Source organism: Grus americana, chromosome 1, assembly GCF_028858705.1.
Source record: "Grus americana isolate bGruAme1 chromosome 1, bGruAme1.mat, whole genome shotgun sequence".
Classification (NCBI taxonomy): Eukaryota; Metazoa; Chordata; class Aves; order Gruiformes; family Gruidae; genus Grus; species Grus americana.
The window spans coordinates 98,997,196-99,012,408 of NC_072852.1; the positions used below are offsets into that span (position 1 = coordinate 98,997,196).

The 15,213-nt window shown below is 41.1% G+C and overlaps 1 protein-coding gene across 2 annotated transcripts in view; it reads right to left on the bottom strand.

Annotated features, from left to right (window-relative positions):
- The window catches only part of LOC129211685 (uncharacterized), a 19,737-nt gene continuing 4,524 nt past the window's right edge, over positions 1-15,213 (bottom strand). Inside the window, exons 2-5 of one of the 2 annotated variants that reach the window (XM_054839290.1) lie at positions 8,755-8,790; positions 7,941-8,078; positions 6,955-6,998; positions 1-5,878 (exon numbers count right to left, since the gene is read on the bottom strand). In XM_054839290.1, the coding sequence (XP_054695265.1) occupies positions 5,537-5,878; positions 6,955-6,998; positions 7,941-8,078; positions 8,755-8,790 (560 nt within the window). In that variant the 3' untranslated portion in view covers positions 1-5,536. Of the gene's footprint in view, positions 5,879-6,954; positions 6,999-7,940; positions 8,079-8,754; positions 10,009-15,213 lie in introns of those variants that run through there. The other variant, XM_054839194.1, reaches the window with a different exon arrangement.

Sequence of the window (15,213 nt, forward strand, 5' to 3'; positions counted from 1 at the left end):
AGTTGTCCACAGAAAATATTATTAGCCACAATTTCAGATGAAAAGACATAGATAGACGGTTGTAAACAAGTTTAAGAGATCTTTATTAGCCAAGGCAGCTTGATTTTAGGAGGTGTTGAGTCCCAGTGCATGTGTCTTGCTGGGATGGACTGGAGAGATTGTTAGTTACTGTTGGCTTCTAACTGCAGTATCATGAAGTTCCTTTTCAGACACCGGTAGTGTGCTTGTCGAATATGCTTGCTTTTGAATGCCTTTCCCCTTTCTGAAGCTGCATTGTGAAAACTGAGTGTGTGTGATTCATTGCCAGATGACAGGTTTGTGTCTCAGCAACAGAGGTGGCTGAGCTGCAGCAAACACCACAGCCCTGCTCTTGAGTGGCATCTCGATAATGCCATGTGCAGATGTGTGATAACTAGAAAACAATGTGTATGCACTAGTGCATCTAGAAAATCTCATCTGAAAAGAGAATTCGAGTTGGTTTACCTGACAATAAATGCCACTTGGATCAAAACTCAGCTGCCATATCACTAGCTTAAAGCCACCAAAGTTTTACTCTTCAATCATGCAAAATGATCGCTCCAATGTTCTCAGTTAAGTCTGGCTACAGCTCATGCCAAGCGTATTCTTTATTCCAAACTTCAGTTGATTGAGCAGATGTCCTGACTAAAATCAATTATACAAGATGCATAATTAATTATACAAGTCCATTATAACATGAACTTCTCTGTCTCACAGGCCAAGGTTCGTACTAGTTAGAAGCTCTGCCTAACAGTATTTCCAATACTGATTACCCCCTGTTGCTTTAGTTATATTACAGTAACTATGGCAGTAGTGTTCTTTCCGTGGGTGCCTGGAGGGGACATATCTGTATGCACGTATGAGAAGGCAGGAAAGGGAATGAGTTTGTAATTTGAGTTCAGGCTAGATATATAATTGTGGTGGTTGGTAATGTAAAGGTAAGGTCACTTGTGCGAAACCGAGAGAGTACGAGAGCAGATGATGCGTGTGGCTGACACATGCCGCTGACCTGCGTGGATGGCAATGGGGGCTGATGGGGTTCTTAGGCATTTTGCTTTTCATTAGGTGAACATGAGCAGGCCTGGCCCAGTGTAGGCTTTCTTAATGGCAAATAGCAGTTGCCACATAAACCTCACAGAAAAATTAGATTTCTTCACTTTGTACTGAGGGGGCGTGGGGTTGTTTACATCTCAAGCTTCATAGCTAACTCAGCTGTCCTCTAGGCTCTGGTGGTCTTCCTTGGGGATCTTTTTCTGGGTGCCCATTTAGGTCTCCCTCTCCTGCTCTCTGTCTGCCCCTGAAATCTGCTCCTGTCTCTTCCCTGGCCACTGTCTGTGTCTCTGGTTCCCATTTGCCTGGGCTGATGTTTGTCGATAAGAAATGTGTAGGGAAACAGAGCTGTGGAGACTGCAGAAAGAGGAACGCTGTGCAAGGAGCAGGACAGGGAACAGCGCGGTCAGGGAAATGGATGTTTGCCTCTTCCCTTGCTCTGCCTGTGCACCCGGGCCAGCGCTGTGGTCTGGTCCCAGGGCTCAGCTCTGGGCTTGTGTCCTCTGGCCCCAGGTGAAGACGTGGGACGTAGGGAGACCCAGGGAAAGGTACCACTTGCCTGGGGTTTGGAAAGATCCAAGCTGGCAGCACGGGGAATGGCTGGGGTGCAGGGAGCTCTGGTGTGGAGCTTGGCTGCTGAGTCCCGAACCATCCTGTGTTTCCCTCTGTCTGTGCTGCCCCTTTTTCTTTCTGAGTCCACTGCAAACGTGCAGGTAATGCAGTACAGCAGCACCTAGGTGGAGCGGCTCAGGCGAACCGAGGAACAAACATTGTACACCCTATTTCTTTGCGTTTTGGGGGCAGTCCTACAATTTTTTACAGTCCTGGCTGCTCTCTTAGGGGAAAGCAGCAGGAAGCTTAGCAGTATGAGATGATGCCTTTTTCCTGGAGGTGCAAGCTCCGCTTCTCACCTACTATTAGCTCTAGCATTCCCTTCTGCACTCTCCTCACTGCCTGTAAACCTTATGAGCTAAAATGGGGCTCAGGCTATTGTGGGGATGTGGGGGAAAGTATTGCAAAACAGGTAGGTGGAGAAGCAAGGCTTGGCAAGCTGTTGCTTGATCTAGCAATATGAAAAAGTTTGTAGTTTGCCAGCAGCAGTCCCCTGTCTGATAGACATTTGGGGCCCAAGAGTTGGCAAATGAATAAACCTCATGCTATTCTAATTTTTTTATGTGTTTATAAGGAAGCACATTTTGGGGTGGGGGGATAACTGGATAAAGTGAAACTAGGATGGCTGATGTGTTTTACTGCCTAAGAGCCCATTCATTCCACCTAGTCTTGTAAGAGGCTTGTGTGCTGTGTGGGTTGGTTGGGAGGGAGTAACCAGTTACGTGTCCCTCCCTTGCAAGAAGAGATCACAGTGAAGAACAATAACATGCTTTGCTGGCATTAACAGACCTTCAGCTCCACAGACTTTGCTATTTTCCTTCCATGTGGGTTTGTGGGTGTAACTGAGAGCTGTACAGCTTTGTTTCTGTTCTTTGGGCTTCCTGTGTAACCACACGTGTAGAGCATGTTTGGTGCAAAAATAGCAAAGGAAAGACATGAAGTAGAAAATTATGTAATATAGACTGGAGGCCCTCGAACCGTGTCTTAGGGAGGCTGCACAGGTGCTGTACATCTCCCACAGAATGGGTCCTAAGGCTATTTGTTTACTTTAGTGTACGTCGTGATTGCGCGGTTTAACCCAGTACTGGATCCTTTCAGTCACACACTGAGTGCACGTGGTGAATTGTGACACTGCTCTGCTCCCGCTGGTGTCCTGCCCCTCCAGCTGGATGCTGCGCTGTAAAATCTGGAGGCCATCCACTGAGCCTTAACACAACCGCTGTTGGGTGAGGTGTCTCAAATGTGACATTATGTTATTGAGAATTGCACTAGATTGAGATGAGTACGTACCACCTTAGGTGACATAGTACAGTCCTTCCGTTAATGGCCAGTTTTACAGCCAGAGGATGGTGGAAATAACTTTTTTCTTTTCTTTCAAAAGGCTGTGAAAACTGAGCCATGCTGTACTTTATCTGAATGGATTATCTGCACCTTAGGAGGCAGATGGTTTCAGTCAGCACCTCTTGTTTCCCTGCTTAAAAAGGCACCATCTTTCAATTTGTTTGCTTAAAAAAAATGAACCTACTGCAGGCTCCCGTGCTTCACCTTTCTTTGCTAGCATGTTTGATGATAAGGTGGTGAGGTACTTCCTGTTTATCTACAAAAACCTCATCTTCCAAATCAAACTTGGCTCTCTGGAGACATCATTAAACCAAGGTTCAGCCTTGCCCTACGGGTGAAACAAACCACGTTAAGATTTCACTAGCCTTTGCATCTCTTGATGATGCAGTACTTCTTCCACGTGCGTTCAGTCTCGTTCTAGGTCCCAGTTGCCTGTTGTCGTTTTGTGGCTGCTCTGAATGGACCTGCTGGTGCTTTCAGCTCGATGGGATAACAGAGGGAAAGCTGTACATGCCCGGATGAATGCACCGCAGAGCTGGTTGGAAACTCAAGCAGGTAACCTGCTTGTCCCCAACACCCCTCCTCGCCTTCCTGAGGGTGTTTGGACTCTTCCCTATGCACTATGGTATAGGCAGAGTATTGCAAAGCACGTTCCAGAACCTTATTGTTTCAGGTGTACTTGTTCTCTGGAAGGATGGCCTTTTTTACTTTTTCCCTTCTGCCTGCAAGGCCTATATCCAGGTCATGGAAAACAATGCCTTTTGTTCAAATCCATTTAGGCTCTCCATTGAACGGCTGTCCTTGGTTCTCAGTTTAAGACTGCTGAGATAAAGTCTATTTCAGAGAAACACTTTTTTCTTATTCTGAAAGCTACTTGTAGTCTATGAAAATAATTTTACCTCTATCAGCTGAGCAATAAATGCAATTAAAGGTCTATTTCTGGGCCTATTCATACCTAACTTCCTCCAAGTTTCCCAATCCTTCACCTAAAATAATTAGTCTTTAGCCATACGAGGACTGGCCCACTAAAACAAAGAGAGCAAACTGAATTTTTCTAGAAGACAGCTTTCTACTACTTTTCTTAATGAGGATTATCAATGATTTACTGGATTGATAATTTATATATTTTTAAAAGAAAATCCAAAATATCAACATGGTCTGAACTAGCAACTTAGTGCAGAAACAATACCAGGGATTTTTATCCACATGGATACTGTGACTGAGGTCAAAGGTGCAGGGGGAGGCAGAACACAAGTCTATGACAAGCAAAATAAACCCTCTAGCTTACCAAAATGGCAGGGTGAATGTGTATGTGCTTACCAGCTTTGGTGTTAGCTGGAATGATACCAAGATGAAATATGAAGATAGAAGAGCTTTACTTTCTTCCATCAACTTAAGTGCAGACCATGCGGTGCGTTAAGTGCAGCCTGAGCGCTAGCACATCCTTCCTTTTCAACTGTGGTGCAGTTTTTTAACCAAGTTAAAGACTCTCTGCTTGCTGGTGTAAACCTCTGGTTCAAATATCACTAAGAGTAGTTTTTTAAAGAGCATTATTTTGCTAGAGCAGATGCATGGTATCCAAGCTAGAGCTGAATAAGCGGTGCAGAGGAAAGGTGTGAGTTTCTTTTCAAACTTCAAATGGCACCTTGACCTTTATCTCCTTTTTATCATCTTTCCCGCAAACCTGAGCATGAAGCATAATCACATTTTTTGTGCCAGCTTTGGGAGGAAAACTTAGCATGACACAGTTATACACACTTATATGTCAGTCAGTCACTGCTGATCATTTGTTCTTTCCATTGATTCATTATGGACAAAAGCAATATGCAATAACTTAGCTAACCAATCATCCCACCAAGAGAAAAACAGTGCGCGCTGTATTTCAGTATTTTCTCATACATTATTTGTGACAATTATTTGTAAAAGGAAAACAACCCTCTCCTCCTTCCCAGTCTTCCAAAAAAACCCAAACACACACACACACAAGTGTTCACTTGATTTTGGTTAATAATAGCTTTAGACATTGATGGTATTCAGAGAACTTTGCAAGGAGATAAACTGCAATGAAAAACTGAATCCTTGGAAGGATGTTCTTAGAGAAAAATTCTCCCACAAACTTTCTTAGCTTTTACTTGGGAGAAAGTAACCTGACTCAGTATCATCTTCCTCACAGATCCATTTTACATGTTTCTATCCTAGAAAAACTTTCCCCTTCTCCCCTTTGTCTATATTCAAGCTGTAACCAAATCGAAGTCAGACTAGAAGCAGAATCCTGAAAAAAGGAAAAATAAGAAAGCTGACTGTTTTTGTTCCCCCCTTTAAGAGACAAACACTCAGTGCAAATACCCACCGATTGATATGGGCTGTGTTTTGAATTCTGGGGTTACAGGGGAGCATCCATAGGTTCTTCTTAACAAAAGGGAAGTTTTCCCGAAAGAGAAAGGAACAACATCCTAGAGGGAAGCTAGAACTGGGACTGAGTGCAAAATGGTTGTCTGGAGAGTCCTTGCCACATTTATTTATTTACATTAATGGAGGCATATTCTGTAAAATCATTTTCTACAGTTAGTTCCCTTCTCTGGTATCTTTCTGGAGAAGCAGAATGATTTAGTGCAGCGTATGTGAGAACATCTGCACTTTCAAGTAAAACTGGGATGGAAGGAATAACAGGATCATTGTGAGATGCATTAGGTGCTGTCCTCTGAGTGTTCCAGGGAGGGACGTCGTTGTCATAAATTGCATTGCCGTGCAAGGCCTGCAGTGGGCTAGCCATGGAGCAATAGTAAAGCGAGGAGCTTTCTTCTGATCCTTGAGTTGTCCCAGCAGCATGGGATGGAGCAGCTGCTGGACTTCTGACCTGCAGAAAACAGAACAGGGTACAGCTCCGTGCGTATCTGGTTGTTGCCTGTGATTCTGCTAAATAAGAGGTGCGTAAGATTTTCTTCAAGTTGCTTTATCCCCTTGAAACTGCTTTTGAGCACAGGTGAATTGGATTCACCTGGTCACTGGCTTTCATATTGATCTTTGAAAAAAAGTTAGAACTCTCCTGCCTTTCTCTATTTCCCTCCCCAAACTCTCATGTCTTTTTTTTTGCAAGATGTCAACTTAAGGCAAAACTGATTTATCATTTTGTGAGAGCTCTTCTGTGACACTCATTCAAGGCTTTCCCTTCTCAATTTATGAAATCTTTCTTATTTTCACCTCCAAACCCCAGACTATCTTTTCCTCGTTGTCCCCATTCTCCCATTTCCTGATCTCTTGCTTCTTGTCCTCTTCATCTTATTATTTTCCAAATAAATCTTTCTCCTTCTCCAAAATCTGCAAATTCCTCTAAAAATTCATGTCTCTCTAATGAAGTCCTCTTTTGACATTCATTTTTCTAGCCACTTAGAATATACCGCTTTAATTGTCTTTCCTCCAACTTGCTCTTTGGGAGCTCTGCAACCTGTTTGGTGTTCTTTGATCCCCACCAACGTTGCCCCTGTGATTGATAGATGTCATCTCCAGTTGCATCTTCTGCATTCTGCCTTCTGCCCATCTAATTTGTCTGGAACTGATTGCAAGACCTGTGTGAATTCATGCTAGCCACATATGAAAGTCTTTCTTTTCAATCATTTTCCTCATTCTGGGTAATTTTATGTTTTGCACAGACAGTCTGGACCAGATCAAGAGAGGTGCTTTAGGTGCCTAAACTCTTACTGGAATGGTATGAACAAATTAATAGGCGTTAACAGAAATTTAGATACCTAAAGTACCTTTGTGGCTAAGACCCTTAGTTCCTTGCCTCAGCTCAACATGCTGTCCAGGCACCAAAAGGGTCACCAAATCTGTCTCTGAACCTATGTCACATTTTGTACTACACAAAGATTTGTTCTCGGTACGCGGCTATGCAGATCGTGGTCAGGTTTTGATGATGGAAAAATGTAAACATACCAGGTTCTCTTGTCTCTGTTGGGTTAATGGAGCTTTCTGCTTTTCTGGGAAAAAGAAAAAGGAAAAAAAAGAAAAAAGAAAAAAAAAGGATGTTTCAATAAATTAGCATTGAGAAGGTGCCTTTTTGCTTATGGTGCAAGTATTAATTACTATAGGAGTCCTTGCCTTGCTGAGTGGGCCTCAAAGAATAAAAATCTATTTCTAAACTGGTTTTGGGAATAGCTATTCTGACAAAAGCTAGCCAACACAGAATAATATATTTCTAGATTGAGTTTCTGTGTTCCACAGAGCTCCTCTGAATAGGAGCAGAAAAATTCCTAATATACTTGTGGCCAGTTTTCTCTGTGTCCAGTGAACTGGGTGGGGAGAAAAAGGCACAGAAAATCCTAAGGCCATACTATAAGCAAAAACGTTAAATTTTATTGGAAGATGAAATAATTTCATTTTCCTAAAAAAAAATTTAAAAATCTATGGGATTATAATAGGCAAATGCAAGATCACTTAAATTAAGACATGGGGGAGTCCAAGTTCCATTCTTGTTTTAGGACGTCAGCTGTGTAAGAGTTCCTGTAAAGCAGTAGAGATTAATACTGTAATTATCTGACAATTTAGAGGGAAAACTAGGAATATAAAATGTAACTGGACAGAGCTTGACTGCATTTGCATGGCTGAAACTCCTTTTTATTTCTAACCTGGTTATTTGCAAAACAAGACAAAAATTTCTAACTATTATAAAGTCTGAGATTTTTATTTGTTCTTACTTTTCTTCCATCCTTCTGTCTCTGGAAGGGAACAATACATGGGGCAAATTAAATTCTTAAAGATTCAGTATCCTAACAGGTGCACTCGACAAGGACATCTCAGCAATCAGATGGGGTAATTATTAGGGAATTTTCATAGAGCTTTGAATGCAACTTCTGTGAAGCTGTGAAAAGGAGAGGAATCAAATGCATGCTAGGCAAAGGTTAGATGGTAAAACTACTTACCGTGGTACCTTCTTATACACAAAAACATGCATACGATGATGAATGGGCAACATAGACCCATGGATGCTGAAGCATAAATAATGTGCAATATCTTGTAGTTTCCAGATTCTTGGGACTCTTCTGAGATGCTAGTGGTATCTAAAATTGCATTAGCATGTATTAGCATAGAGAAATATTTGACTGGTGCTTTTTTTTTTTTTTTTTTTTAGTATTAGGTCTGTCTGATGCAACTGGCCTCTTAATATACTTAAACATTTTGTAACGTGGTACAGCATGCCATGAGATAACCTTATCTCCATGGGCATTCTGAGAAGTATGAAGATACTGGGAGGGAAAGTGCAATTGATGAATGATGCATGGCAGAAGGTTGGCAGTAGCAAAGAAAGGGTCAGAATTAGAGCACTGCTCTGAACTTCCAATATATTTTTTGCTATTGTAATTGTGAACAATAACCAACTGTGAGTAAAAACCATACTTCAGGCTATGTTAAAGTGATGGTATAGCATGATTCCTAACACTTTGTAAGTATAAGCCATATATCACTGGGATATTAAAGAACATGTTGGTGGTGTAGAGTATACCACCAGGAGATTATTTGATTGGCTTTGTCCCTTTTATGCCAAATGCTGGACAGTCCTAGCCTTGAAAACTATGACACTTAAGAGATTGTATTTTGTTCAAGTGGGAAGAAAGCAACTGTAGTTTAGCAATGATTTTAAATTTGTCTTGACTGCACAAAACACTCTAACCAGAAATTCATAGCAATACAGATTAGTTCCTTTCTCTTAAAGAGGAAATAAGAATCAGAACTTACTTTCTGGTGAAATTGTTGTAACATTTGCAGACCTTTCTGAAAGAGAAAAGCAAGACAGGGAAATGAAAGACAGGAAAATGTCAGACAACCAGGCTGTCCTCCAACTGTCTTTTTTTCCAACTGACATTTTTTTATTATCAAATAATCCACTAATGGCTGTTTGGTGTTGGCAGCTTTGGCTTTTTTCTTCCAGATCCTCCTGTTAGTTCTTTATTTTGTTCTTTCCTTTTGTTTCTATCCTACCATGAGGCAGGATAGTAAGTACCAGAACAACTGTGCTACTAGTCGAAGATGTCGGGAGAAGCCATCGTCCAGCATACACGAGCTTTTCCCGTACATGGCCCCCTTTTGTTTAAAAGGGTTCTTTCATAATACGTGGGCCTCGCCTTCTACAATAACCTTTATTCCATGGCTCTCACTGGAAAAGTTGTCCGCTATTGCTCAACAACGATAAAATCCGCTATCATTCTGGTGAACTGAGAAAACCTCCTGACTAAACACGCTGGACTTCCATTCTGCTTTGCCCTCCTTCAGCCGCATACATGTGGTCTGCTCTGTCCTGCACCACTGCATGACTGGCTCTTTCTTGCAGTAATGAACTGGGCAGTCCACAATCAAAGAGTTCCCAACATTAATTTTGTACTGGGAGTGTCTTTTAACTTGAATTTCAACTGGACAATTGGTGACATCAAGTCTCGGAAGAGAAGAAAAACGTTACAAAAATCACGGTGGTGGGGGTCTGCTACATACTCCCCATACCACTAATCACAGTTTCTTTTCTCTTTCATTACTCAAGACTTCCCTTGACTATTTGCAGCAGATCTGATCTCTATATGGGATGGTGATAGCACATAACATCAAGACTATTGGTTCTTTCATTTTTAGGAGGATTGTTAAAATGCACTTACTCCCTCTAATATGAATTTTTCCCTTTTCTCTATATCTTAGTCAAGTTAGAAATTTAATAGTTTAGAAAGAAAATATGTAAAATATATGTAGCAAGTTTTCCTGTGTCATCCTTCTCACCGACCTTTTCTGTTACTTTTAGGTATACTTCAGATTATTGTTTAGTTCACAATTCTTGTTAACTTGCAGAAGGCTTTCCTCTGGTAGAGTTTTTTACCATTGCAATATTGAAAAGAATTACATTTAATGCAAATATACCTTATATCTATTTTTTAATTTTTGTTATGTTTGGTTAAACTCGATGTTCAAGCTATGGTATGTCACCGTAACTCTGGGTCTTGGTATGGAATGTCCTGACCATTTATTAAAGATTCATGTTTCTTTGTGGTGTTTTATTTCTCTGGCTAAGTCAAAGTAACAAAAACTATGTGATACCCACATGCTCCCTACTTCCCTACCCCATCTTACAGTACAGTGCTTGTGCACTGAAGAGAGTGATTGCTCCCAAGTCCAGAGAAAGAAATCTCAAATATACCTGTATATTCTGGTTGATAGAGGGGAGCAGAATAAAAATGGTAAAGTATGTTGAAGGCAAGTTTTGTAGGGAGGAGAAATGTGTAGGGGAGGAAAGAGCAGCGTGGGGAGCAGAGGGGTCTCTGTCAGCAGCCAGTGCTGTTTCAAGGGACGGAGCCTCTAGGCCCCCGGGTCGCCAGTGCACGTAACTGCGACACCGCGCGCCTCACCTCCACCGTCAGCCAGGATTTCTTATGCAGGTAATAGAACAGTCCTTGTGAATACCTGGATAGTATATTCAAGAACTTGGGATGGCCAGATTAACAGTTTTCATTTATGACCTCTCATTTGCAAGCCTTTTCTCTACAAATCTCAGCCTAGTCCACACCATAAATAAATTGTAGAGCACTCGGTGATACTGAGTTTTGAGCATAAGTGTGTTCATAGCCTGCATTGTAGCAGAGCTAACGCTTTGCTGCTGTTGATTTTTCGCTTTACTCTCTTTAAGATGACTTTGGGAATGGGCATCTAAAAATTAGGTGGCACTCATCTGCCTCCAAACCTAATTCTTTACTATTATTCTCATTTTGCCCTGTCAAATGTACCTGATCTTGCTTGATAATGAGGAAGAGGCTATTCACTGTCAGGATGTTATCTGCAGCCACTGCAAGAAATTGTTGTCTCTGATATACCTCTGCCATGTGCAATAGAGAAACTCATCTGCTTACGGGATTTGGCATCCTGGGAAGTTTCTGCTTTGAGGGGTCCAAATCTGAAATCATCCTTGTATAACAACTTTCCCTTAGTCAGGATGGCTTTAAATGAGGATTGAAGTGGGCTGAGCGACAAAAGCACACAGGTAAGCAACTTGGACAGGGGCTTTAAAATTGCTCCCTGCAGAAGGAGCAAGTGGTGGAAATTCGATAATTTGTATGGAGATGAGAAAATGAACAAGGAGTACAATAGCTCTGGGTACAAACAATGTCTTTTTACTAATGAAAGAAGTCTGGATAAAAAACAAAGGAAACAACTAGAAGTCTTAATTCATGCAATATCTGTAAGAAGAGAAGGAAAGAGAGCAGCAGAATAAAAATGGCTGGGTTTGGCAAAGAAAGCTTTAGTAAGTTTGGAGACCTGGGAGATAAGAACTCATCAGATGTAAATACAAAGGAAAAGGATGCAAACAAACAGAGCTGGTGGTCCATCCAATAAATGATGAGACTAAAAACACTAAGCATCTACACCATTGTCAGTTGATTACCAGCAGCAAATTAGATTTACCAGATAAATTAGAGAAATTATTTGTAAAAAGGCAGGCTCAGTTCAAGAAGATATACAGGGGGCACGCAATAACCTTTGTGTTCTGCTCAGGACTGGTAAGTGTACCTAAGTCTTGTCCAGTCTTTTGCACTTCTTCAAGAAAGAAGGGGGGTAATGCTTGGAGTATCTCCGAGCTGGGAAGAAGGCAGCAAATACCATGAACATGATAAGAAGGCTATAAAGGAAAGCTTGAAATTCTTGGGGTTGTTTCACTTAAAGAAAAGCAATGAAAGGAAAGGGCATAATAAAATCATGTAAAGACATAAAAGAAGAATGAAGTAATCTGGGTTTTTTCATGTTTCTGTTATGTATGGAGAAAAATAATGGGCTAAAAGTGAAGTAAGGAAGGTTGATTACATAGTTTGAAAAACTTCCTAACTGTGAAAACAGTAGCACTGGAACTGGTTTCTGTAGAAGCTTGTAGAGGTTGGATCACTGGTGGCCCTGAGGACCACCCTACGCTGACTGTCAGGACAATGTAGCTGCATTTACCTTCTAACCTGTCAGTGTATGTAGTCATGTAGACAAGTTCATGGACACCGGGTCCATAAATGCATACTGAAAGGACTTGGGAAAGATGCTGGCATACACGCTGACGACCCCGATGCAACTGTTCCGTTGCTGGGGGGACAGGAGGGGAATGGGCCACAGAAAGCGGCCATGCTCATGTGCTCTCCCTGAACAGCCTTGCTTCTTGCTGCTGCCAGAGACAGAGCACTGGTCTTAGGTAGTATGGCATTTCTTATGTGGTCCCCACTGATGCACAAGATAGGCTCATAATCCACTTTCTGCCACAGCATTGCCTCTATAATAGGTCCTGATTCTAAATAAATCTGTGGTGTACAGGAAGAAATATTCTCCCAGGGACCATCCATCTGGATGCGGTAGCAATAGCAATATATTTAATCTAACATTTAACATATTATATGATATTTAATGTGAATAAAATAATTAACTGTAGTATTTAATATCTTAAATATATGTAATATATATATTTAATTGCAATTTATATGATGTGGCAAATATATTGCAATAGCAACAGCTCTAATGTGTAAAGCCTGGCCATGTTCACAAGGTCGCTTTAGGTGATAGGTCAGCATGCCCTGCCCAGTCATCCAGTCCCTTTTCTGCTCTCCTGAATAGGATCATTCTGAAAGACATACTTGTAGTTACGAAGCAGGATCACTTATCTTTCACTTAGACTCTTTCATCTCTGATCAAAAGAAAGCATGATTTGGGTTCAGGCAAGTAGGTCATATCTACTTTGGTCGCACCACAGTAGCAGCACATGGTTATCAATAGTCTGAAGATGGAAACTAAAAGCTCAAATTAGGAAGTAGAGGTTTCAGTTATTTAAGCAGTGATTGCCATAGAAGATAATGCTCAGAAAGTATCTATAAAGCTTCGACTGTGTCCTCATAGCAGCCTTCTTTCTGATATAATCCTATTTAACAGGCATTTCCAGAAGGATGTGCAGGTCTCTGCAGAATAGATATTTTCTAATATCCTTCATAGTTTTATCTTTTTCAAAATTCTCTTTTGGAAAAAAACAAAAACAAAACCACGAACAAACAAAAACCCAAAACAAAACCCAAAACTTTCCTAGAAGGTCCAAAAAGTCCAATTTCTCTCAACAATTTAAAACAGATTTCAGTGATACTGTCTCATTCAGCATTATTATTAACCAGGAGAAGGGCAGAAATTGTTGTACCTCTTTCATTCTTATATTTTTCCAGTGCAGAGGTGTCATGTTTTCCTTGATTTTGAATCATCCGGTACTTTTACAACAAAGTATACATCCCAGCCCACTGTCACTTTTGGAGGAATCACCTGATCAGCATTGAGCAAATTTTATACATCCAACAGCGTTCACCTGGGACAGGGTTAGTAATCCTCATGAATTCAGATGAACATTAGCTGTGTAGGTAGTTGAAAAGGAAAATGTCTTATCAATGTTAAATATTGCTTTAAATAAATGATTGTCTTGCACTGTTAACCTAGAGTGATGCTCAGTGGCAGAACCTCCCAGAGAGAGGGAACAGGGGCGATACTGGGTGCACAGGAAGTTTTGAATTGCCCTCCAGCCACACCCTGAGTGGGAATATAGAAATTTCCTGAGCAGAAGCCTTACTGAGATCTGAATATACTTCTAGAGTAGTTTTTGTGCAGCCCTTGCTCTGTAGGTGAAAAGCGTAAGCAATTCAAGTGCTTGCACTGATATCACAACAAGAAACTTCCCTCCATAAAACTTCCTGCACTACTACCAGTTAAGTCAGAAGGAGATACTGGATTTACTTGGTTACAATTTGTCGTTTGGTTGTTGTTTTTTTTTAAAAAAAAATCCACTGGTATTGATATTACTTGTATTACTTTTGCTCATACAGTATATTTTTAAGAGAGTTCAAATAAAATGCTAGTACGTGTCTCAGTCAGGTGAGCTCGAATAGCGCTTCTCCTTTTTTCCTAAGTGCCTGTGCCAACACGTGCCACAGGTTTGCTCCTTCGTCTTCTGGTGGTGTACGATCTCTTTTGGTGGTGATCGTTCACTTACTAGCATAATTCCAGTAGAATCAGGTCTCATTAAATTATGTTTCCAGACCAAAATTCTGACTCCAACAACCCTTGCTTTCTCCACAAGGTTACCTACGGAAGATGCCACCGACCTTTGGGAGCTGCACATGGGAAAACTTGCACTGCGCTTGCTACCCAGCCCGATAGTGCCACTGCCTGCCCGCGGTTTCGCAGCAGCGGAGCCCTCCCGTCCCACCCACCCTCGGGGTGCTTTCAGAGAGAACCTGGGTGGCACCAGCCCACGCACCCCTCTTGGCACTCACTTCGCCTCTGTCCCTGGCTGCTGCTGCAGCGCATAGTGTTTGGCAGCCTGCTGTAAATTAACCCCAGCGCACAGGTTCTCTTCCTCTTTTCCCTTAAAATAAGTGGGGATGGAGGTTGCTAGGTTTCACTTGGTCTTCCATTTCCTCTAGTTTATAGTGCTTCTTTCTTTCTTTCTTTCTTTCTTTCTTTCTTTCTTTCTTTCTTTCTTTCTTTCTTTCTTTCTTTCTTTCTTTCTTCCAGTGTAGCTATAGACTTAGAAGAAATTTAGCTTACTGAAAATTGATTTAATTTTCTTAGTTATCTTTTGTGGATCCCTTGGAAGAAGCCTGTGGGTTCTAGGTAAACACTGCTATTTTATTCAGTGAGGTAGGTTTGGTTTTTTTTTTTTTTCCCTGTCAGTCAAATAAGTCGATCTTTTGAACTTCCTAACCAGGAATTATATAAGCTACAGTTTGCCTTTCAGTGTGTGTGAGAATTTGTAGACTGTCTTCAGAGCATGCAAAAGGGTCTTCCTTTCAGAGGCTTTAAGCAATTAGACTTTAGGCTACCTTTAATTAATTTCTTTTTATTGTTATGAGACAATGCTTGGAGCATAAAAAATAATCACAACTGGTTTTGTATGTTTCTGTGACTTGTTAATGATGGTTGAATGACTTGGTCTTTAGGTTTTCAAATTTTTGCTAGGAAGAAACCTAGTCCTTGGTAAATGTTATTAGTCATAGATTTGGGGACCTTCTAGGACAATATCATCAGAAGAGATGAGTGAATGAGAGGTAAACATTTTTCTCAGGCTTTGGGAAAGTCTTAGTTTGTATTGTTTTGAACTTCAATAACTAAAAATCTGGGCTACAGAAAGCTTTTTCCTATAATCCAGCCTTTCTTTCT